Raw genomic sequence first — 25,354 nt, 5'->3', positions numbered from 1 at the left:
GATTTTTTTCAGCGCCAATACGATGGAATAGGTTTCAGGGTGCAAACCTCGCTGTAAACCGTTGAAAAAGGCTGGTAGAAAATCGTGTGCGGTTGCAAAATCCGCTAACTGCATGTTGTTTTCGGCAGCAAAACCCGCTAATGTCCAGCGTTTGCAAAACCCGCCTACTTACCAATCTAGACATTCAAACCTAAATTTCAGTTTGTTAGGATTAGGAGGGATATTTTTCTTATTCATAATTAGGTTGGTTGCGCTGTAGCAAACGCGTATGCAACAATGAAGCTCTCGCTGCCGATGCATTGTCGAAATATACGTCGGTAATCACAGTTCAGTTGATGATCAGGGTGCGTGTTTGGCTTCTTTGCTCGAGTTGTTTTAAGAAAATGAGTTATTTTGTGAACGGTGTATAGAGAAAGTGAATCCATTATAGATACAACGCGGAAAAGGACTGCATTTTTCGGCTACATATCTCGCCTACCAAGTACTAGAATCCTGAAACAACTTTTTGACTACTTCTGGAACAGTAAAACCAAAAACATCTGGTTTAAAGTCTGGATGAATTAAACATCACCACACACAAGATTCAACACAGAGAAGAGAAACTTCTGAAGGACAAATATACGCGGCTGACATTCAAACCATCAGAACGGAAGAAGTCTGTCATATCTGCAGAAGAGCGAGCAGCCAGATCACAGCGAATGAAGAAATTTTGGGAAACGAAAAAACTGCTGACTGCTAAGAACTAAACTTAGTCATTGTAGACTCTGTTGTGTTATGTTCGATTTTAGTGCTCCAATGTGGGCGTAAACTATGTAAATGAATAATGTGGACAGTTTAAATGCAGAAGATGATACGAAGTGGGAGTAATTGAAATAGTACGAATTCTGCAAGAAATCGAACCCGAAGTAGTTGTTTAAAATAACCAGAATGAGACCGACGACGACGGTCCCTTCCGGAAAAGAAAGCGGCGTCCTGATCAACTAAAAAGAAATGTTTCCAAAACAGAATGGTAACTAGAATAAAAGTATTAGTAAAGCAATATTATGCAATGAAAACGGTGTTGACACTAATTGTCATGACATACACGGAGGGCTTTGTGAAAGTGACGTAACTGGCAGTTCCAGATTCAAAAAACCAAAGAAGTGCTTTCCACGAAAAGCAAAAACAAGATGATTTGTCTAGTTCTTGGAGAGCCCTTCTACAGTTTTGAAAGTGTATAGGGGGAAAGCCCCCCGAAGGGGTGAAAAAAATTCAGCAAAAGAACAGCAGGTGTAGAAAGTTTAGAAACCAAACTCTGCAAACCAAAACTCCGCCCGAATAGGTCATGAAGACCCAACGGTACTGACTGGCCGCCGTGGCAGTCCGAAGGCACCACTAGATGCGGATATGGAGGAGCATGTGGTCAGCACATCGCTCTCCCGGTCGTATGTCAGCTGACGAGACCGGAGCCGCTATTTCTCAATCAAGTAGCTCCTCAGTTTGCCTCCGAAAGGCTAGTGCACTCCGTCTGCCAACAGCGCTCGGCAGACCGGATAGTCACCCATCCAAGTCCTAGCCCAACCCGACAGCGCTTAACTTCGGTGATCTGACGGGATCCGGTGTTACCACTGCGGCAAAGCCATTTGCTGGAAGTCAAACTTGGAGCCGTCAAAATCTTTTGGAGCTCCTCTTTGGTGAAGACTGGGTGACCAACGACGAATTCAAATTCTACACCGAGGTGTCAGACGAGCAGGAAGGCATTCAAAGAGTCGCTCCTGCCGCTGCCAACCCTCAGAACGAGGAAGAAGCCGGAAGCGATATTCAAGTGATGGGTAGTGTTGAGGTCGATGTCACTCAAAAGCAGTTTTCAGCCATTTTCATTTTCTAGAATTTTTTGTCTCTATTTTTTGACTAAGACGCACCTTCCCACCAATTTTATCATTTTCTGGAATTTTATCGATGTTTTTCTAAGATGCAATTTGGAACTTATTTTATTTTCTACATATCTTGTGATTACGAAAGCACGATGGTGTGCTGAACATACATTTCTGTTCCCTTTTTGAAGTTAAATACGTCAGTTTTTCCTGATAAAATGATGTCACCTTCGTTTTTTATAAACCAGTTTTGTAGAATTTTGAGACGTCTCTTCGAACTGAAACGTATTCAGTTTATATTCACAATAATTAAATTCCATCCTTCTGTCACTCCCAACATATCTGCGAGTAGCGGGCATTGCAACCGAATGTTTGTTTCGTAATTGGATCGATACGTTTGTAAAACTTCCTAATTGCATAAACCGGGTGCAAAAACCGCTAAGTCAATATTTCACTTAGGATTTTAACATATAAAACTTAATCGCAGATTTCAGCTATTAACGCACAGTAATTATTTTTTATTTATTTTTAAAAACTAAATGAAGTCGTTAACTTTAATGGTTTGGACAGGGCCAGGTTTTTGCGATTGTCTCCGTTTCGTTTATTATGCATTTAGCGGCGTTTGCAGCTAGTCTACTCAAGCATTCTTCAGACATAACGGAAGTTAATTCGCGTAAGAAATTTATTCGGTACTACAGTCTCTCACATTATAGGAATATATGGCTTTCTGCTTTTGTTCTTACGTCTTTAACGCTAATCCATGTCATTTTCTTCTCATTTGCCACCATGCAGTTGTCTGCTAAGTATCCCGCACCGTCTTCTGTCGGCATAAAGATCTGCTACAAATCAGCTTGGTTGAGTTCTTTAATAAAACATACCGGTATCGTCTGCGAGCAACACTGGTTGTGTTGCCACCAAGTGGTATCTCGAATAAAAAGTCAAGAATAATAAAAGGCATAACACAGAGCCTTGATATACTTCATAACTAACTTTTCTGTATACTGAAAAGTACGTCTGTTTATGTTATTTTCTTGGACATGAGAATAACACCGATTGTAAATATCTTAACTTAGCGCAACATTCTTCATTTGCCCTAAGTTCACAAAAGGTTCCATCTTTTTCTCTCAGGAACAAAACTTAACGGTGCTACCCTCAACGCTAGGCAGTCATTGCACTTGGTCGAGCAATAAGAAGGTATTTAGTTTCCTATTCGACTTTGCAGAAGTGTGGGTGTAATCATCAGAATGTTTGGCCAGATCATCACAAACCCACCTAATGTTTCAGAATACGTAACAGACGCCCTAACGGATAACCATCTTAGCGTTCAAGCTCTTTCTCGGAGTAAGGGTGACCTGACTGGACCACATCATTCACCACTCACATGTTTTACCGTCTGCTGACAGTCCTTTCAGTTTATGTGCACTGACCCGAGACCTCAATTTTCCGTTTGTTACAGGAAAGGAGGCTGTTGCGGCGGTAACAGCGGTGATGTTAACAACCAGTCGACTTCCGTAGTCGATTCCGACACGACGAGCACCGACCATCTGGAAGCTCGCAATTCCCTCTGGAAGTTGACGTCATTTGAGGAAGCACCTACCACATCAGATAGTCGACACTGGGAAGCGGACCGGATTGACCGGATTAACCGATTAACACGGTAGGTGGTAGCGCAATCTATAAGACAGTACTGAAAAGCTCCAACATGAAACAACCCGCTAAGGCTGCTAATTACTATTATTGGGAAGAATTTTAAAAAGCTGTGTCCTTGCTTAGAAACTGTCGCTGATTTTCCCTGAATTTGCTTATTACCTGCCATGACGCGTTTTGGGTTTAACCCATCATCTGATGAGCTGTAACAGACAGACCACAGTAACAGGTGTTACGTTACAAATTTTACAGTTCCTTTGTCTAGTGTTATTTCATCCCCCCAACCCTTCCCCCGCCCCTATGGACAGCGGCGGGCTCAAAGGGATGCAATTTGCCTCTTTTCAGCCACATGAGATTAAAATGTTAAAAAAATAATATAAAAAGTGAACATTGTGGTTGACAAAAAATAACGTGTTACACAATAAAAAGACTGATCGTCAGTTGCACAAGTTAAATATAAAAGGTTGATTTGCGGACTAATTAAAATATAGAAACAGATGAATGGAAAATTAGTGTCGTCCACGAATATATAAAAACAGATAGACCATCGAATAATGTAAAACGGAAAGGCCGATTTGTTGCCTGATTAAAATAGACACAGATATGAGTGAAGAGACGAATGGATGTCGACTATCAGAAATAAGGGTATCATGGGAACGTTGTATTTAAAAGTAGTGCATAGGAGGGGGTTTGTGCGGGTTGATGTTTGTAGGAGGGAAGAGTGGAGAGGGAGATAGTTCCGAGCCAAGACTTTGGAAGTTGGTGGAGAAGACTGGAGGGGAAGGAAGCCCTGACAAGTGATGGATATTTTACAGAAACAAAAATTTCTCATTAAAAGCAGTTCTAAACGAAAAATATTCAAGAACAAAACGCTTTTTGGCACAGAAATTCATACCGTTTTAGATACAAAATATATGAGACTGTTTTAGACGTCAAATACTGTCATTAGTAATATGCAGAATAACACGTAGCGACATTAGTTACATATTTAAACCCTAACTGTTTCCAAATAGCATACAAGCAACTGCCAGAGCCTCAGCATGTGGAAGGAGAAAGGCTGGGTGACAAAAGGTGGCGTAAGTGTGTCGGTGCACGTCTAAAGAGGGCCGCACAGATACATGATCATTGTTAAGTACAGTACCACATTTAAATTTTTAAGGCACGACTGCCGAAAGTGCGTGTCAGTGTACAAAAATTTTAAAAATTGCTTGCCCAACATGCGTGAAAAACCCCATCCTACTTATAAAAATTTCAAGTGACACGTTACATAAATCCAACAGATAAAAATGTATACACGACTTTTTGTTTGTATACATGCGTAAAATTGTAAAGGCATGACCAACTGAAATTTGTTGCAGTGCAAATTGACTGAAATCTGTTGCATTGCAAATTGGCTATGTAACTTGGCATAAAAATACTTTCATTTTTATGACAAAATTAAATTTCATGGGGCGTTGCTCATCCGACCAATTGCAAATACGTACAACAGTAGCTACAAAAATTAATTCGCACTTTGAATTCCATAATACAACAAAGGGGAAACTACGAACGCGCCGCATTTAAACGTCAGTGCAGTCGTACAAGGAACACTAAACGTCTTAATGCAACTCGGTTGTATACTTCATAACAACATATGCCACAAACAAACAAAAATTATTAGTATTTGCTTATTTTTGGTGCACCAGAGAAATAATAAATTTTTATATTTGGTACAGACAGTCGGCATACAGACAGATGCAATGTCCCAGATTTTTGTTACCGCGATGGTCTAGCGGTTAAGGCGCTCAGTCCGGAACCGCGCGACTGCTACAGTCGCAGGTTCGAATCCTGCCTCGGGCATGGATGTGTGTGATGTCCTTAGGTTAGTTAGGTTTAAGTAGTTCTAAGTTCTAGGGGACTGATGACCACAGATGTTAAGTCCCATAGTGCTCAGAGCCATTTGAACCATTTTGTTGCCCAGGATGCCACGTAATTGTTACTCGATTAGCAGAATAATAGAAAAAAGTATTTCGCGCACATATGTTGATTGAAACATTGATATCACATTTGCAACCTTCTTATGGCGACATGGAACCTCTTCGCAAGGAAAACAATGCACACGAACTCCTGGACAGTTTAATTGTAATGGAGTTTGTCACTGCAGATCGATCAGTTCCATCTGCGCTTGTACAGGTCTGTTTTCAACTGAAGTAACAAACGCTCTCGAAACCAGCTCAAAAATAGACGGAAAACATATAGAAAACTTTTCAACAGGTTTATTTATAAATAACTCATCTGCTACCAGTCACGATTTTCTTTATTTTATTTTTCGCACGACGCGTTTTGGGAAATGATTCCCATTTTCAAGTGAGATTTTTGTGTTTGTTATGTTATTCCTGTGAGATTCTGCATGATTTCGTTGACTTTAATGCAATATATAAGAAAACACGCGAATTTTAGTTGGTTGTCGATCTTTTTGTGAAGTTAGTGGCGAAATTAAGAATAATTTGTACTTACAGTTTCCTTACGGTCCATTTGTGCAGAGTCTCACACATACACACACTAAACATCACACACAACTTGTTGTACACTTTTAAACATCGAAAACATTTTACATAAACAAAAGTTACAGAGATGTTCATATAAGTAGTCAACAGAGATGACATTATAGGTCTTCCACAGAGGTTATTTTTGTACAGAGGCTATTTACCTTCACAATTGGGATCATAATTTACTTATGTCTATTTTCCAGTTGTGCTTATTTCTGTGTGTTACTGTGTTTATTTAAGTATACTACCGAAACATCTGAAGAAGTTCACTGATTCACTTTCAAGGTTTTCGTTTAATATTTTATCTTCATATTTTCTGTAATTTGAATATATCTCCAGTTCTTCTAGCAAATCCATTTCATGTCATTTATTTAGTCCGTGGAGTACTTTGACATTAAGCTCTATTTTTTCCAAATGGGTGTCCTGTATTATGTATATGTGTTGCTATGGCTGATGTAGTGTGTCTGTTGTGTGTGTAGGCTTTTATGTTCTCTGTGTACTTGGTGTTGATATTTCGGCCTGTTTGTCCTAGGTAGAACATGGAGCATTCCTGGGATGTGACCTTGTATATTCCAGAGCCTGTGTATGGATCATGCTTACACTTTATATTGTGTATTAGTTTTTGTTGTAGTTTATTAGATGTAGAAGAGCCAATTTCTACTTTCTTTGACACAATCCTAGACAAAGTGAAGAAAGACCCAGGTACATATTGCACCACAGAAGAAAAAGAGAAAAACAAATGTATGTCTAGAATCCCATACATTGGGTTTACAGCCCTTGTAACTTTTAACAGAAATAAATTTACTATTTTGTTAGTGCCAAACAAAGGAATAGAAATAGGAAGAGGATTGAAAGTCCATTCGCCAGAATTTGAGCTGCTCTATACCCTAAGTTGGTTTACAACAACAGGACGAATATGTACATCCCAAAAATCTGTTCAAAAAAACAAACTGTGTTTGCCGTTTCATTTGTGCGTCCGCTTCCCATGTTGGACTGCTGCAGACACAATAATTACCGGATGCAGCGTTCCTCTATTTTTCATGTTTCCTCCTGTCAGGCGCGTTGTCACCAGATAAACATCATTGCAATTACAGGCAGAAGCTTGTGTTTGCTGTTTTTTTTCCCCACATGTCTCTTTCAGGCGATTCCCTATTGCAATTATTATGCGATTTGAAGGCGTAAACTCAACTCTCACATTTTAATTAATCATCCAGTTGTCCTTCGTTTGAACAGTTAACTTACGAAACCGTGAGATCTACACGTGCAGTACAAAGTGGCATTCTAAATACGACTGGAGTCCTTTACTAATAATTATTGTTCATGAGGAGAATGTGTAGCACCGCACAGCGATCCCCTGTGCCAGGCCGTAGAGGAAATGTTTTTCTGTTTCTATTCTGCAACCAGTGCGTGACCAACCCGTTTAAATATTTTGGCTACTTGGACTAGTAATGGTATCTGAAGAGCGTTTCCGCTGCAGAAGGTGAATCGTTAGGCATATAAAAGTCTCTTATGCAACGACCTGAATTCAAAAACTGCCGAGGAAGTTAACTCCCGCTGCGAATGCTTCTATTGTAGCGTTTCTTTTTCTAAGTGTATCGTGCGCATAACTGTGATTTATGGATAATTGTGGAAATGGAAGGAGGAGGGTGAAACCCGGCATCAATGGTAGTCAAATTTCTAGAGAACACAGATCGACAGTCACATTTCACGTTCAATTGTAGAGCAAATTAATATGGCAGTTTGAGAGTGGTATGTTTTTTGTTCTAGACTAAGACTTAATATAACGTACAATATTTCTCATATTAACAGTGCTTTATTTTCTTCCCATGACAATATTTTATATTCCCAGTAGAGCTCCCTCATCTTGTTACAGAAATAAAGCCATGGAGCGTTGCTTGTGCTTACTTCTCTTGTATTTAGCTTTGTCACCTACCAGAACTGATACATTTAGAACACCCACCAAAACTATTTATACAACAACGACAACAGCCCATAATATTACCTTTTAATAAGCTTTGTTATTTTTACAGTGACCACCTAGAGTTTACTACAGCAACAAGCGTGTATATACTTAGGCCACCAATACTGATAATGAAATCCTAAAACAATTACCCTACAAATTTTTATTTTGCCTTCGTAATGTAGTAACTGACTCTCACAGTACAGATCGGTAGTATCTTACCTTCCTTCACTATGCTTGTTTTCTGTTGACTTTTGTTAGATAACATATTTTACATTTTTAAGATTGCAACTATGCTTTAAATAAAAATTCATAAACTATGGCCGAAGATTTTTATTATAATCAGTCACTATTATTAAGCCAACTGCACTTCCAAAATATAGCGGAGGAGCAGATGAGGTCCAGGATGTACTTGCGAGGACTGCAGGAGGATACAGTTGGTGTGATGAATGGCAGTGGCCGAGCGGTTCTAGGCGCTACAGTCTGGAACAACACGACCGCTACAGTCGCAGATTCGAATCCTGCCTCGGGCATGGATGTGTGTGATGTCCTTAGGTTAGTTAGGTTTAAGTAGTTCTAAGTCTAGGGAACTGATGAAAAAAATGGTTCAAATGGCTCTGAGCACTATGGAACTTAACATCGGTGGTCATCAGTCCCCTAGAACTTAGAACTACTTAAACCTAACTAACCTAAGGACATCACACACATCCATGCCCGAGGCAGGATTCGAACCTGCGACCGTAGCAGTCGTGCGGTTCCGGACTGAGCGCCTGAACCGCTAGACCACCGCGGCCGGCGGAACTGATGAACTCAGATGTTAAGTTTCATAGTGCTTAGAGCTATTTGAACCAATTTGATTCTACTGCCGCCAACATACATTTCGCGGATAGCGAGGATAAGAGAATTTAGGGCTCGTACGGGGGCATTCCCCATCGTTCTAACCGCGAGGGGAACAGGAAAGAAAATGACTAGTATTGCTACGAGGTACCCTTCGCCAAGTGCCGTTCTGTGGCTTGCTGAGTGTGAATGTAGAATTAGATGTAGATCCATAGAAGCGGAAATATCAGCTATGATCAACGGTATAAGGATGCAGAAGACACATTTAGTATATTCACAGGAATTGCTGTCTTAGTAATGGAGGATAGCATCAAATTATTTAAAATGATAAATACGTCCGGTTTGCTCTTTCTGTAACGCCATCACATGGGAGGCTGAGTACTTAATTGCTACGAGGGCGTGCTGAAAACTAATGCCTCCTAATTTATCTGAAAATTCTTAAAGCTTTTTAAGTAAAACAAATTTTATAAACATTCTACAGCTTTGTTCTTCAAGCGCTCTGTCGCTAGAAGACTCTGAATTGTAGCGTGTAACATGGCGGAGTGTAACGTAAACTATGTCGATGCCTGAGAAATAGCGTGCTTTAATCGAGTTTCGAATAAGAAGAGTTCGTCCACACATGGAACCCGCTCTCCTTCAGAGCCGGCAGTGCCAAATTACACAGGAGCGCTGCGACATCCGCAACAATTCGACGCCTTGGGTTCACTGTCATCGATCGTCCTCAAATTCCCAGCTTGGCTCCATCAGATTTTCATCTCTTTCGAAACCGTAAAAGAGCACCTTCGAGGACTTGTGGTGGTTCTTTTTACGTATGTGTATTTTTGTTATTTGTTTGTCAGGTAAAGCTTTGAGTTAATATTATTCTGCCTGCTTCACAACTGGAAAATTATTTACGCCATGGACTGTTATGGTGCTTCTCGCAGTTAGTATGCCGGAAAAGCTGTTTTTATACCAAAAGGCACCACTTAAGCGAAGATTATATGGTTTAATATTAGAGAAAACTGACTACTATTACAGCTTCAAAAGAAGAACGGCTAATCAAGAGAAATCTCCTACATTTACATTTATTTTTATTGTTTGTCAAAATTAGCAAATATTATAATATTTACCACGACTCTGAGCCATTATCATTTAGGACAATGGCGTTAACCTCTGCATCAATGTTCCCCTACAAAATTTGTAGAAATTAATTTAAGTCACACACTACCGGAGTATAGGATCTGTTAACAGTAAAACACTAGCGACACTTTTAAGTAACACTTGATTATATTTAGACTAAATATTACAAGAAACTTACACGTTTTCGTGCCTCGCCACAAAATGGATTCTTACACAACCAAGAAACAAAAGGGAAGTTTGTCAGATCCTTATTCAAAAGGAACTGAGATTACAATTACATTCACAGATCATATTAGTTTATATAGTCTTTGCGCTTTTTCTGAGGTAATATTTATTTCATTACGACGTCAGTTTTGTTATATTTGCGAAGTTCTTCAGTATTATTTTTTCACGTTATGTGGCGTACCGCCACAGACTTTACTTTGTTAGTGATGAAGCGGCACAAGCAGAGGTGATCTGGTGGCTCCGTAAACAAAATCACACATTCTACAATGACGGTGTCAATGAGAAATGTATTCTCCCGCAGGGTGACTGACAGATGTAAATATGTAGACGTGAAGACTAAAGATGTATAATGTTCATAATTTGTTTTGTTTAAAGGGCTTTTAAAAGTTTTCATATAAAAAATTTCGAGGTTTATGGTAGAGACAATTTCATCTTTTCAAACCTGTACATTTTCTTGTCTTCTGGAATAGCGCCAAAGGAACCAGTGATTTCAATTTCGCGACGGATTTACTGCCGTAGACAGTGTGGCATTTCGTCACGCCATGAAGCATTGCAGGAGAGGTTTGAAATATCACATATCACGACACACAATCTTGGGGTCGGGGTCCCAAAGAGAATTCGGACGAGAACCCTCATTCGCGACCTCAGGTACAGGGTCGACTATAATCACAAAACACACAGATCAAATTTTAGAGCTTTTGGGGCATTCTCCAAAGAATGTCAGATACGTAACGAAAAAAGGTCAGTGAAAAACAAAACAAAAAAACATTGTCTTTACGTAGAAATGTGTAAACTTACATAAAGCGTTGTTTCTCGGAGCGCTGCTAGCCAGTCTGGAATTCTTGTGCATCATCTTCATTTCATTTCATTGTAATTTCCTAAGGCCGAGGGCGTTAGTTTCAGCTTGTTTCGCTAAGAAATAAAGCAGTGCCCTTTCATCCGTCCCAAAATTAGGTCGCTTCCTCATGCCTCACAGCGCATGTCGATAAAGTTCACATTTCCATTTCTTGTTGCAGGAGTGGTAAAGGGTCCGAGCAGAATACCATGGTGTTCCAATCGGATTTTATGGATGACGAGTACGAGGCGCACAGTATTCAGCTTGATGAGGAGACAGGCGAACATGTGGAGCCGATCCAGTTCACGTTCGTGGAGGGGCTAGCCACCACAAACGAGGAGACGGGAGAGCCCGAGGCATTCCGCCTCAAGGTGAGACTCAACAGTCACTAGGTATGACTTCGTAGCGAGTATAGCGGCAGGCAAAGCAGCGCAGCTCAGAACCTTCTTCATTCACACTTTTGAGGATCCTCATCATACGCAAAAACTTTTCCTCCACCTTCATTGTCTTCGCATACCTAGGTACTGCAGGAGTCCCCAAGAGGCCACAAACACTAGAAACTAAAGAGCCATTTCACTCCACCACTAGCTCTAACTGAACGGCCTGTAAATATCAAGGGAGCATAGTGGTTCCAGTTTCTCATCATGCTGGCGTCTTCATAACACTCCAAGATACAAATGAGTAGCGCTTTCTCCATTTTAGCCCGCTGCCTACGTGCACTGTTAATATCGATGCCCTTGCCTTTTTCCCGAAGGTTTTCACTTACATAGGAAAGTCAAAACTTCCCTGTATGCTGAATAAGTCCTTCCGGGGGCCATGACTCTTTCTATTTCCTGGTATTTTCTCTGCAGTCATTTCATCTTGGCTTTCCTGTGCTTCTTATTTATTCCATTCGTAAGTGACTTATTCCTGTTTTTCCTGAACATTTTTATGCTTACTTCCTTCTTTCGTCAAACAATTGAAGTACTTCTTCTGTTACCGAAGGTTTCTTCGTTTACCTTCCTTGTACCCACCTACATTTGACTGTCTGACTTCTCGACAGCCCTTTTTGTAATTATGACCATTCCTCTTCAGTTGAAATATCTACAGTGGTATTCATTATTGAATCATCTACAGCCACAGTCAACTTCGAACTCACATAACCATTCTCCACTGTTTCAAAATCCCGCTTCTTTTCACGCTGATTCTTCTTGGCGGTTTTTGCAAGCATCAGCTTATTCTTCAACAATAGTGAAATGCATTTGTATCTGCTCCTGGGCACGTCTGACAGTCAAATATTTCTCTCTCTCTTTCTCTCTTTCTCTTTCTCTCTCTCCTATCTACCGAGCGAGGTGGCGCAGTGGTTAGACACTGGACTCGCATTCGGGAGGACGACAGTTCAATCCCGCGTCGGGCCATCCTGATTTAGGTTTTCCGTGATTTCCCTAAATCACTCCAGGCAAATGCCGAGATGGTTCCGTTCAAAGGGCACGGCCGACTTCCTTCCCCGTCCTTCCCTAATCCGATGAGACCGATGACCTCGCTGTCTGGTCTCCTTCCCAAACCAACCAACCAATCTCTCCTATCTATCTATCTATCTATCTATCTATCTCTACATAATGCAATCAAGTTGATATTTTCCCATCTATCTAGTTCTTTCCCAAGTATACTTCCCCCGCTTAAGGTTCTTCCACAGTGTATATACTGTTAAATAGCTTTAATACACTGGTGTCCAAAATTAAAGCAACAAACCAAAATTTTGCAAGGTTGCGTTGATTTTACCACAACAGTATAATCAGGTGATAGTAAAGTAGAAACAATACAAAGAATAGAGAAGGTAAACAACTGAAAAGCCCATAACTAAAGAAAAATGTTCGTTTTTTTCAATTTAACGGATTTATGCACACATTTCAACAACTGGTTAATGTGCGAAGTATGGGGTGTGACCACCTCTGGCAGCAATATAGACCTGACAAACCACGGGACATGCTGTGAATGATGTCATCAATCTCATGTTGGGCAATTACGCCCATTCCTCCTGCAGCGCTGCTCGCAAGTCTTGGAGAGTGGTTGATGAATGCTGATGTTTCCCTACTGCACCCCAGATGTGCTCTAAGGGATTCAAATCGGAAGAACGACCAGGCTACGTCATGCTTGCAATATGTTCCGTTCCCAAGAAAACATCAGTCACGCGTGCTGTATGAGGTCGAGCATTATCGTCCAGCAGAATGGGAGGTCTGGGCCCATAGTACCTCGCCTGCCGTTGTGGCCGAGCGGTTCTAGGCGCTTCAGTCTGGACCCGCGCGACCGCTACGGTCGCAGGTTCGAATCCTGCCTCGGGCATGGATGTTTGTGATGTCCTTAGGTTAATTAGGTTTAAGTAGTTCTAAGTTCTAGGGGACTGATGACCGCAGATGTTAAGTCCCATAGTGCTCAGAGCCATTTGAACCATAGTACCTCGCAACAACAGCACATGAGGACCCAAGATCTCGTCACGATACCTGACAGTAATTAAACCACGCCGATTTAACCGTCCAGTTTCATGAAGAGGTGTTAGAGTGGTCAACATAATTCCTGCTCACACCATTCTCAATATCAGTCTCTTTCCGCAATGGTAGGGCCCCGAAATCGTGTTCCACGTTCCCTTCGGATGCAAATCCGTCGAGAATTGCTCTCCAGCCCAAATCGGAACTCATCTGTGTAAAGACTGTTGGCCCACCATTCGACTGTCCATGTGGCATGTTGACGGCTCCAATCTAGACGTTGCCTTCTGTGGAGACGCGTCAGAGGTACACATACAGAAGGTATGAGACAGTAAAGGCTACTCTGCTGAAGCCTTCTGTACACCGTCTGCCTCGCTACAAGAAGTCCAGTTGATGCTGCGAGGTCAGATGGCAGTTGCCGTGCAGTACTAAGCCGTTACTGTCATGCCCTCGCAGCCAAATAACGGTTCTCTCTTTCACCTGGTCGGCCCCGCCCTTGTCTTCGGGATACGGTTTCGATCTCTCTAAACTGTCACCACGTCTGGAAAACAACAGAACCATTCACATTCAGCCATCAGGCCACATCACTTTGCGACTATCCTGCTTCCATTCTTCCCATGACCCCCCTCCTCCACAGAGAGCCGGGTAGGCTCTTCCCTGTGCCATACCGCACCGTCTGTGACTGTGCCAAGCGACTGTGAAAATGGGACTACCCGGCAATGGTTCATCCATAAGTGCCACAAAGCCTGTCCTCTTCTGTAACTGTTTTATATTCCTTCGCCTACTACAGTGTTCCGATCGATCCCTGATGCAGCTGCAGATCCAGGGTCCTCTTCAGGGGGGGAGGGGGAGATGTTGTTATTGGCTCTCCCTCCCACCGTTGTAATTTGTTGTCGCATTCACTTTTAACGTGCACAGGTGCCCATGACTTTAATAATAAATATACTTAAGTATATTTTAATTTTAAAGACCATGAAACATTTCAAAAATCGATGCAGTAAATGTCCAAGAGCAATGTAACAAATCATACAGCACGTGATATATAAACTCTCAAAGTTTCTTCTACAATGTTTATACATTTTCTGTATATTTACCCTCCGTCACAAGGCACACATCTATCGGTTAGCCAATTCTGCCCATGTCCACCCAGCATACAGCAGTTAGTAGTAAGAGCAGCTGCCGCGATGCGGTGTCACAAGTCTTCGAGGGCCTGTGGTAGAGATGGAACAGAGAGGTCACAGTTCGTAGTGATAAGACGGTAAATCATAGAGTGGAACTGAAGTGATATCTGGCGTTCCGCAAGGTAGTGTCATAGCCCCACTGCTGTTCCTGATTTACATAAATGATCTAGGTGATAATCTGAGCAGCCCCATTAGATTGTTTGCAGATGATGCTGTAATTTACCGTCTAGTAAAATCATCAGCCGATCAATTCCAATTACAAAATGATAGAGAGAATTTCTGCATGGTGCGAAAAGTGGCAATTGGCACTAAGCAGAGAGAAGTGCAAGCTCATCCACATGGGTACTAAAAGAAATCCGATAAATTTTGGGTATACGATAAATAGCACAAATCTAAGGGCTGTCAAATCGACTAAATACCTAGGAATTACAATTACGAGCAACTTAAATTGGAAAGACCACATTGTGGGGAAGGCGAAACAAAGACTGCGCTTTGTTGGCAGAACACTTAGAAGATGCGACAAACCCACTAAAGTGACAGCCTACATTACACTTGTCCGTCCTCGGCTGGAATACTGCTGCACGGTGTGGGATCCTTACCAAGTAGGATTGACGGAGGACATCGAAAAACTACAAAAAAGTGCAGCTCGTCTCGTGTTGTAGCGCAATAGGGGTGAGAGTGTCACTGGTATGATACGCGAGTTGGGTTGACAGTCAATGAAACAAAGGCGGTTTTCTTTGCGGCGAGATCTATTTACGAAATTTCAATCACCAACTTTCTCTTTCGAATGCGAAAATATTTTGTTGACACCCACCTACGTAGGGAGAAATGATCATCATAATAAAATAAGAGAAATCAGAGCTCGAACGGAAAGATTTAGGTGTTCCATTTTCCCACGCGCCATTGGAGAGTGGAATGATATAGTAGTAGTATGAAAATGGTTCGATGAACCCTCTGCCAGGCACTTAAGTGTGAATTTCAGAGAAACCATGTAGATGTAGAATCCAAGACAAACAATTGCAAGGCGTCAAGTTTGGAGACTGCGGTAGCCACTCGAATAGAGCCACGTCGTTGGTCGCATCGCGCTCTATCCAGGGATATGGCGATGCTTCGTTCAGGCAATCCCGTACACATTGTGAAAATACGCAGGGCCGCCATCTTGTTGAAAGATGAAATCCTGCTGTCACTTTCATGTTGTGGCATGAGCCACAACTGTAGCATCTCGACGTAGGTGATACAATAGGCAGTGATTTCAGCTAAAAAGAAAGGTCCGTAGACTGTCTTGTTGGGCACAATGCAGACGACATTAACTTTCTCTGAATCCTGGACGTGTTCGACAATAGTATGTGGAGCCTGTACCCCTATACTCGTTAGTTTCATCAGCTGATCTTTCCCGAAATATGAAAAGTGAGTCTTCACTGAAGATTAATTTGGTTGCGAACTCGTCATTTTCGAGATGGTTCTGCTTATTAATGCAGAACATCAGACAGCACAATATGCCGTCATGGCTTACAACTTGCAGGAGCTGTAATTTGTAGGCTTCAATCTTATTCGCATTGTTGGCTGAGGAATGTTCAATTCTGCGCTACTCAATAGATAGACTTTGTGGGATTTCGCAGCTCACGTCCCTCACATGGTCCATTGTATGTTCTGACACGTCCAGTCAGTCCGAATGTTTTGCACTGCACAAACAGCCATCTTCCTCGAATTTCTTGTATCACTTCACTGTCTTGTTGTAAACTAGTGGTGTCTTGTGAATCTTACCGTGGAGAGCTCTTTGCACACTCACTGACGACTGGTAAGTGACAAATTCTAGCACTAAAAAAATGCTCTCTCTCCTTTGCTCGCCGCCATTTTCAGCATCAGCGAGTCAGTGGCACCGCTGTCAGCGATTTCCCAAATCAGCTAGCCGGCACCACATTATAAAAAATACATTAAAGAATTTGTCTTGCGCTATCTGTGTAATTTGTTTGTTGTGTTATGTTTAGCTATTCACCTATGCCGATTTTTCAAGATGTGTCATGGACTTTATAATTTCCTTGTATATAAAATTATTTAATGCAATAATTTGTTAGATAGTACTTAGTACATAGTCAACACAATTTCTAAAGAAACTAATCTCACGGAAAAATATAACCTAAAAAAACGTTCATCCAAAATATTGAAATTTGCATGTGCCATGGGATTGATTTCAGAGCTGTACCAGCAACAAACCCCAACAAATTTACAGTGTTACAGCTTACAAGAAATTCGCTGAGGTGACAGAAGTCATGGGATACTTCCCAATATTGAGTTAGACCTCATTTTTCTCGGCGTAGTGCAGCAGCTCGACGTAGCATGGACTCAACAAGTCATTGAAGTCCCCTGCAGAAATACTGAGCCATCCTGTCTCTATAATCTCCCCCGCCGGAGGTTCGAGTCCTCCCTCTGGCATGGGTGCGTGTGTGTCGTCCTTAACGTAAGTTTGTTTAAGTTAGATTAAGTTGTGTGTAAGCTTAGGGGCCGATGACCTCAGCAGTATGGTCCCATAAGGCCTTACCACAAATTTCCAATTTTACCACGATAATTGCGAAAGTGTTACTGGTGCAGGATTTTGTGCACGAACCGACCTCCGATTATGTCCCATAAATGTTCGATGGGAGTCACGTCGGAGGATCCGTGTGGCCAAATCATTCGCTCGAAATGTCCAGAATGTTCCTCCAACCAATCTTGAATAACTGTGGCCCAATGACACGGCGCAAAGTCATCAATAAAAATTCCACGTTGTTTGAGAACATGCAGTCCACGAATGCCTGCAAATGGTCTCAAAGTAGTCGAACATAACCATGTCCTGTCAATGATCGTTTCATTTGGATCCTAGGCCCCAGTCCGTTCCATGTAAACACAGCCCACATCATTATGGAGCCACCATCAGCTTGCGCAGTGCATTGTTGACAACCTGGGTCCATGGCTTCGTGGGATCTGCACCATACTCGAACCCATCCATCAGCTCTTACGAACTGAAATCGGGACTCATCGAAGCAGTCCACGGTTTTCCAGTCTCCTAGGAGCCTACTGATACGGTCAGGAACGGAGGAGGGGCGGTGCAGGCGACGTCGAGCTGTTAGCAAGGCACTCGCCTCGGTCGTCTGCCGCCATAGCCCATTAACGCCAAATTTCGCCGCACTACCAGAAAGGATACGTTCGTCGTACGTCTCGCATTGATTTCTCCCGCTATTTCACGTCGTGTTGCTTACCTGTTGGCACTGACAACTCTGCGAAAACGCCGCTGCTCTCGATCGTTAAATGATGGCCGTCAGCCACTGCGTTGTTCGTGGTGAGAAGTAATGCCTGAAATGTGGTATTCTCGGCACACTCTTGACACTTTGGATCGCGTAATATTGAATTCCCTAACGATTTCCGAAATGGAATGTCCCATGCGTCTTATCTCCAACTGCCATTCCACGTTCAAATTGTGTTAGTTCGTATCGTGCGGCCGTAATGAAGACGTAAACCTTTTCACATGAGACACCTGACTACAAATGACAGCTCCACCACTACACTGCCCTTTTATACCTTGTGTATGCCATACTACTGCAAACGATAGGCGTGCATATCACTAAGAGTTTTGTCACCTCAGTGTAAACTCGAAGTGTACACCAACCATTATCTACTATGGTAACGATCAGAGATTTGCAAATTATACTTTCACTAGTGTGTAAAATTTACATTTAATGAGGAAAAAGCTATTTCCTTCTGCCTATAATAGGGAAAGTCGGTCTTTATATTATTTCGCAGTAGAGTATCGTTTCCTTTCTATCTTGCCTTACTCAGCTTCCTGTGGCTTTCCGGATCTACTTGTAGCATCAAGAAGTGTGGCAGATTTGTTGCCGATAGCAGTACAGCCAGACAGTATGTGCCTTCATCTGGCTAACGTTCTTTGTAGGTGGTCAGACAGCAAGTCTGGCCACGTAGTATTTTGATTATATTTAGATTAAATATTACATGAAACTTCCACGTTTTCGTGCCTCGTAACGAAATCGCTTCTTACACAACCAGGAAACAAAAGGGAAGTCTGTCCAATCCTTAGTCAAAAGGAACAGAGATTACAATTACATTCGCAGATCACATATTTTTATATAGTCTTTGTGCTTTTTCTGAGATAATATTTATTGCATTACGACGTCAGTTTTGTTATATTTGCGAAGTTCTTCAGTATTATTTTTTCACGTTATGTGGCGTACCGCCACAGACTTTACTTTGTTAGTGATGAAGCGGCACAAGCATACGTGATCTGGTCGCTCCGTACATAAAATCACACATTCTACAATGACGGTGTCAATGAGAAACGTATTCTCCCGCAGGTTGACTGACAGATGTAAATATGTAGACGCGAAGACTAAAGATGTATAATGTTCATAATTTGTTTTGTTTAAAAGGCTTTTAAAAGTCTTAACATAAAAAATTTCGAGGTTTATGGTAGAGAGAATTTCATCTTTTCAAACCTGTACATTTTCTTGTCTTCTGGAATAGCACCAAAAGAACTAGTGATTTCAATTTCGCGACGGATTTACTACCGTAAACAGTGTGGCATTTCGTCACGTAGTGAAGCATTGCAGGAGAGGTTTGAAATATCGTATATCACGGTGACGCACAATCTCAGGCAAACAACTGGAAAAGAGCTATTTTATAGAATCCATACCATTTTCGAGACTCTTCTCTGAATGTTGGTTGAGAAATTTGTTCGTAAAATTTTCATTGTGGAGGGGGCAGGGGTTGTCGTGATGTCTCCATCGATGCACCCTTGGATACGCAACGGCCCTGATAGACGTTAGATTTGCCAATCCCTTTAGATATCTGTTAACATCTACATCTACATTTATACTCCACAAGCCACCCAACGGTGTGTGGCGGAGGGCACTTTACGTGCCACTGTCATTACCTCCCTTTCCTGTTCCAGTCAGGTATGGTTCGCGGGAAGAACGACTGCCTGAAAGCCTCCGTGCGCGCTCGAATCTCTCTAATTTTTACATTCGTGATCTCCTCGGGAGGTGTAAGTAGGGGGAAGCAATATATTCGATACCTCATCCAGAAACGCACCGTCTCGAAACCTGGACAGCAAGCTACACAGCGATGCAGAGCGCCTCTCTTGCAGAGTCTGCCACTTGAGTTTGCTAAACATCTCCATAGCGCTATCACGCTTACCAAATAACCCTGTGACGAAATGCGCCGCTCTCCTTTGGATCTTCTCTATCTCCTCTGTCAACCTGACCTGGTACGGATCCCATACTGATGAGCAATACTCAAGTATAGGTCGAATGAGTGTTTTGTAAGCCACCTCCTTTGTTGATGGGCTACATTTTCTAAGGAATCTCCCAATGAATCTCAACCTGGCACCGCCTTACCAACAATTAATTTTATATGATCATTTCACTTCAAATCGTTCCGTACGCATACTCCCAGATATTTTACAGAAGTAACTGCTACCAGTGTTTGTTCCGCTATCATATAATTATACAATAAAGGATCCTTCTTTCTATGTATTCGCAATACATTACATTTGTCTACGTTAAGGGTCAGTTGCCACTCCCTGCGCACCAAGTGCCTATCCGCTGCAGATCTACCTGCATTTCGCCGCAATTTTCTGACGCTGCAACCTCTCTGTAAACTACAGCATCATTCGCGAAAAGCCGCATGGAACTTCCGACACTATCTACTAGGTCATTTATATATATTGTGAAAAGCAATGGTCCGATAACACTCCCCTGTGGCACGCCAGAGGTTACTTTAACGTCTGTAGACGTCTCTCCATTGATAACAACATGCTGTGTTCTGTTTGCTAAAAACTCTTCAATCCAGCCACACAGCTGGTCTGATATTCCTTAGGCTCTTACTTTATCAGGCGACAGTGCGGAACTGTATCGAACGCCTTCCGGAAGTAAAGGAAAATAGCATCTACCTGGGAGCCTATATCTAATATTTTCCGGGTCTCATGAACAAATAAAGCGAGTTGGGTCTCACACGATCGCTGTTTCCGGAATCCACGTTGATTCCTACAGCGTAGATTCTGGGTTTCCAGAAATGGCATGATACACGAGTAAAAAACATGTTCTAAAATTCTACAACAGATCGATGTCAGAGATATAGGTCTATAGTTTTGCGCATCCGCTCGACGACCCTTCTTGAAAACTGGAATTACCTGTGCTCTTTTCCAGTCATTTGGAACCTTCTGTTCCTCTAGAGACTTGCGGTACACGGCTGTTAGAAGGGGGGCAAGTTCTTTCGCGTACTCTGTGTGTAATCGAATTGGTATCCCGTCAGGTCCAGTGGACTTTCCTCTGTTGAGTGATTTCAGTTGCTTTTCTATTCCTTGGTCACTTATTTCGATGTCAGCCATTTTTTCGTTTGTGCGAGGATTTAGAGAAGGAACTGCAATGCGGTCTTCCTCTGTGAAACGGCTTTGGAAAAAGGTGTTTAGTATTTCAACTTTACGCGTGTCATCCTCTGTTTCAATGCCATCATCATCCCAGAGTGTCTGGATATGCTGTTTCGAGACACTTATTGATTTAACGTAAGACCATAACTTCTTAATATTTTCTGTCAAGTCGGTACATAGAATTTTACTTTCGAATTCACTGAACGCTTCACGCATAGCCCTCCTTACGCTAACTTTGACATCGTTTAGCTTCTGTTTGTCTGAGAGGTTTTGGCTGCGTTTAAACTTGGAGTGGATCTCTCTTTGCTTTCGCAGTAGTTTCCTAACTTTGTTGTTGTACCACGGTGGGTTTTTCCCATCCCTCACAGTTTTACTCGGCACGTACCTGTCTAAAACGCATTTTACGATTGCCTTGAACTTTTTCCATAAACACTCAACATTGTCAGTGTTGGAACAGAAATTTTCGTTTTGATCTGTTAGGTAGTCTGAAATCTGCCTCGTATTACTCTTGCTAAACAGATAAACCTTCCTCCCTTTTTTTATATTCCTATTTACTTCCATATTCAGGCAGTGTTCATCAACCTCAGATTTCTCTGGCTGACCCAACCTCATGTGACGTTCATGTTCGTCGCATCTGTCTTTAACCGTACGACACGTCTGGCCAGTATAAGACTTCCCACAGTGGCACTGGATTTTATATATTCCTGGTCTACTCAGGCCGAGGTTGTCTTTAACAGAGCCCAGTATTGATTGCACCCGTGCTGGGGGCTGGAAAATACATTTAATCCGGTATTTCTTGAAAATTCTGCCCATCTTAAAAGACACGCCACTGACATACGATAGAAAAACCAACCCTGTGGTGTTCTGTGCTTTTTCAGGGTGTTCTTGAGGTTTGGAGCGTGCTGGTCCTCTCTGAATGTTGGTTGAGAAATTTGTAACCTAATAGTCGTAAAAAGATTTACCTAGGTAGTAAAATTTTCATTGTGGAGGGGCGAGGGTTGTCGTGATGACTCCATCGATGCACCCTTGGATACGCAACGGCCCTGGTAGACGTTAGATTTGCCTATTGCTCTAGATATACCAGGTGATCAAAAAGTCAGTATAAACTTGAAAACTCAATAAACCACGGAATAATGTAGATAGAGAGGTAAAAATTGACACACATGCTTGGAATGACATGGAGTTTTATTAGAACAAAAAAAAGTATTGCTAGACGCGTGAAAGATCTCTTGCGCGCGTCGTTTCGTGGTGGTCGTGTGCTCAGCCGCCACTTTCGTAATGTTTGGCCTCCCAGGTCCCCAGACCTCAGTCCGTGCGATTATTGGCTTTGGGGTTACCTGAAGTCGCAAATGTATCGTGATCGACCGACATCTCTAGGGGTGCTGAAAGACAACATCCGACGCCAATGCCTCACCATAACTCCGGACAAGCTTTATAGTGCTGTTCACAACATTATTCCTCAACTACAGCAATTGTTGAGGAATGATGTTGGACATACTGAGCGTTTCCTGTAAAGAACATCATCTTTGCTTAGTCTAACTTTGTTATGCTAATTATTGCTATTCTGATCAGATGAAGCGCCATGTGTCGGACATTTTTTGAACGTTTGTAATTTTTTTTTTTTTTTTTTTGTTCTAATAAAACCCCATGTCATACCAAGCATGTGTGTCAATTTGTATCTCTCTATCTACATTATTCCGTGATTTATTCAGTTTTCAAATCTATACTGACTTTTTGGTCACCCGGTATGTTGAGTGTCCACTCACGCTCTATCTCTGAATCTTGCGCTTGTACTTACTGTAGCGATGTTCTGTCGAACAGGAGACTGCGGAGGAGCGCGTGTGCAGTGGGGGTCGGCGCAAAAAGCCCTTCCAGATTCCGCGCAGCGCCCTGCTGCAGGACGAGGACGACCCAGACGTGAAGCGGTCCGGCCCGCTGGTGCCCGCCGCACCAACCGTCCCCACCGGTATCGTCCTCAAACGCCAGAAGTCGTGCATAATCGAGGAGCACGTGGGCCGCGCCTCGCAGAACATGAACCCCGCCGTCTTCCTGCTGCCCACGCTCTTCCTGTTCCCGGCCTGGGCCAGCATCTTCTGCATCATCCTCGAGCTGTGCATCCACATGTGGGCGCACCGCAAGAACTGGGAGCGCAGCGAGCTCGTGGGAGCGGGCACCAGCCCACTGCCCGCACTCTACCGCTCGCCGCTCAACACCATCACCTCGGAGTTCTGCGCCTACTGCCAGTCGGATAAGCTTATGGCCACCATAGGCAAGCTGCAGGACGAGCGCAAGACCAGACTCGACAACAGGAAACTCAGATACTGCGCCTACGTCGAGCGGATGAGTGTCGTCACATAGCGAGCACGCCTCCTCTTGAGAGTCTGAAGCCACTTCAGTTACATTATGCACTCCACCAATACCCTTGTGGTTTCGAACTGCTATCTCTTTCGATACATTATCTTTTGCATCACAACTGTTATATCGTATTTGAAATGTTTTTCTGGATATTTTTTGTTGCAATCCAGCTACGTATTTCTAAAGAAAAAATGTTTCTAACCACTGCTACTTTATTTTGTTGGTAATAAAGGAATCTTTTTTCTTAGTTCATAGATTAAGTTCACGACTACAAAGCCTCAATAATGTGAAATATCACAGTAAAATTGTTTATTTCTTCCGTTCATTGTTAATTGTTGTGTTGTCCTGCGAAGCTGTACTCCACATCACCATCACCTACCTGAAGAACAATCTGTAATTGTTTGTAGGAATGTCCTGCTTTGCAGTTTCCAGATGTTGCAGATATGTCATGTTGTCATATATTTACTGAAGTAAGCTGCCCAGTAGAGTGTACTCTGTTTTGTTATTTTACCAGACCGAAGACGCCCATGTGCCTGATGCCAGTCCAGCGATGAAATAAAATAAAGACTATACACTCTAGGGGCGGTTATTTTATACATATGGCAGATTTTTACTTGATTATTTTTATGCTACTTAATTCATTTCTTTAACTTCCACAACATTATGCATTCTTTTCTACACAGGAACTGAGGGCTTACTGAAAAGCGCGTCAGTATATCTTAGCATTGCTTGCATAGGGCAGTATATCGATTTAAGTGAACTTAATTTGTGTACTGCTTGCCTTATATGATATAGTGGTGCTGTTTGGCATTCTTTGGACATATTCGTAATTAAAGATCGTTAATGTTTGTTAAAACAGTGGATTGAAAAAAAAAACTGAACATTAGTTTTTTCCTCCTCTGGATAATATGGTAAGAAAGATGAGCTGCATTTTGGGTCAAGGGAAAAGTTAAGGTAATTAGAGTTTTAATAAAAGTATATAACTTTACCTACTATGTAAGAATAACTCTAAATAGATGATACATGATGCTAATGTCACATAACTCTTTCTATTGCTGACATCTTCACTGGTAAGGAGGGAATATTGTTTCCATAAAATAAATTTAGTCTGAATTAATTGATAGTTTCTGCTGAGTACAATTCAGTGGTTACAAGAACAGCACAAATTAAGTCAAATTAATATCTGCATGTTCTTATTCCACTACTGAAGTCACAGAATCATTTTATTATCTATAGAGGTAAGTAAAATTTATGACTAATATGAAGTGATCTACTTTTTAGTGCCTTTTGTAAAAGATAATAACCTGTATTTTACCTACTCTCCTGAGATCTTGCACATATAGCTATCCAAAGTTATTTTATTAAAAAGCAGAGGAGAACCTTATGGAGTTTAGTCTACAACTTAAGTACAATTTATAATATTTTATATGATTCTTAAAGTTTATATCTGATGCCAAATACAAAATCTGTATTTTTAAAACGTGTCCACTTTGTTTTGCATAAAATGTTGCTATTATAAGAATGTTGTTGTTGTGCAGTTACTGAAAAGATAAAGAAATATAAAAACTGTTATTTAATAAAAGTATATATCGAAATGTTTTAACAAGTAGATGTTTTCTATTTCAGATACTAATATAATGGATATGGTTTAAATAAAGTTAAATTTTGTAGTATTTGTAATAACAACAAAGGAGAAGTGGGAATTTGCAATAGTATTTGGATTTATAGTGGATAATAAAACTGACATTTTGTATATTTCCATGTTCTAGTTTTGCCTTGCTATATAGTCTGTCCCAAAAGAATGCAGAGATGGAGTTTACATTGACTGGGGTATGCCAGGAACTGTTCTAGTTATGTTCCATACAAACAGAATTGGTCTCTATTACAGAAATATGTTATTCCCTATTTGTCACGTCATGGCTATAAGGAAAGTCCAT

The 25,354-nt window shown here is 41.7% G+C and overlaps 1 protein-coding gene across 1 annotated transcript in view; it reads left to right on the top strand.

Moving 5' to 3' along the window:
• Positions 1 to 23,664, top strand: part of LOC124593794 — a 185,759-nt gene extending 162,095 nt beyond the window's left edge. Inside the window, exons 2-4 of the mRNA XM_047132146.1 lie at positions 3,310 to 3,510; positions 11,186 to 11,375; positions 22,884 to 23,664. Coding sequence (XP_046988102.1) covers positions 11,214 to 11,375; positions 22,884 to 23,420 — 699 coding nt within the window. The 5' untranslated portion in view covers positions 3,310 to 3,510; positions 11,186 to 11,213 and the 3' untranslated portion in view covers positions 23,421 to 23,664. The remainder of the gene's footprint in view (positions 1 to 3,309; positions 3,511 to 11,185; positions 11,376 to 22,883) is intronic.
• Positions 23,665 to 25,354: the final 1,690 nt, after the last annotated feature.

The sequence above is a fragment of the Schistocerca americana genome, chromosome 1 (genome assembly GCF_021461395.2).
Source record: "Schistocerca americana isolate TAMUIC-IGC-003095 chromosome 1, iqSchAmer2.1, whole genome shotgun sequence".
NCBI lineage: Eukaryota > Metazoa > Arthropoda > Insecta > Orthoptera > Acrididae > Schistocerca > Schistocerca americana.
Note: the sequence above shows the minus strand (reverse complement) of the source record. Positions and strands in the feature narration are given on the sequence as shown.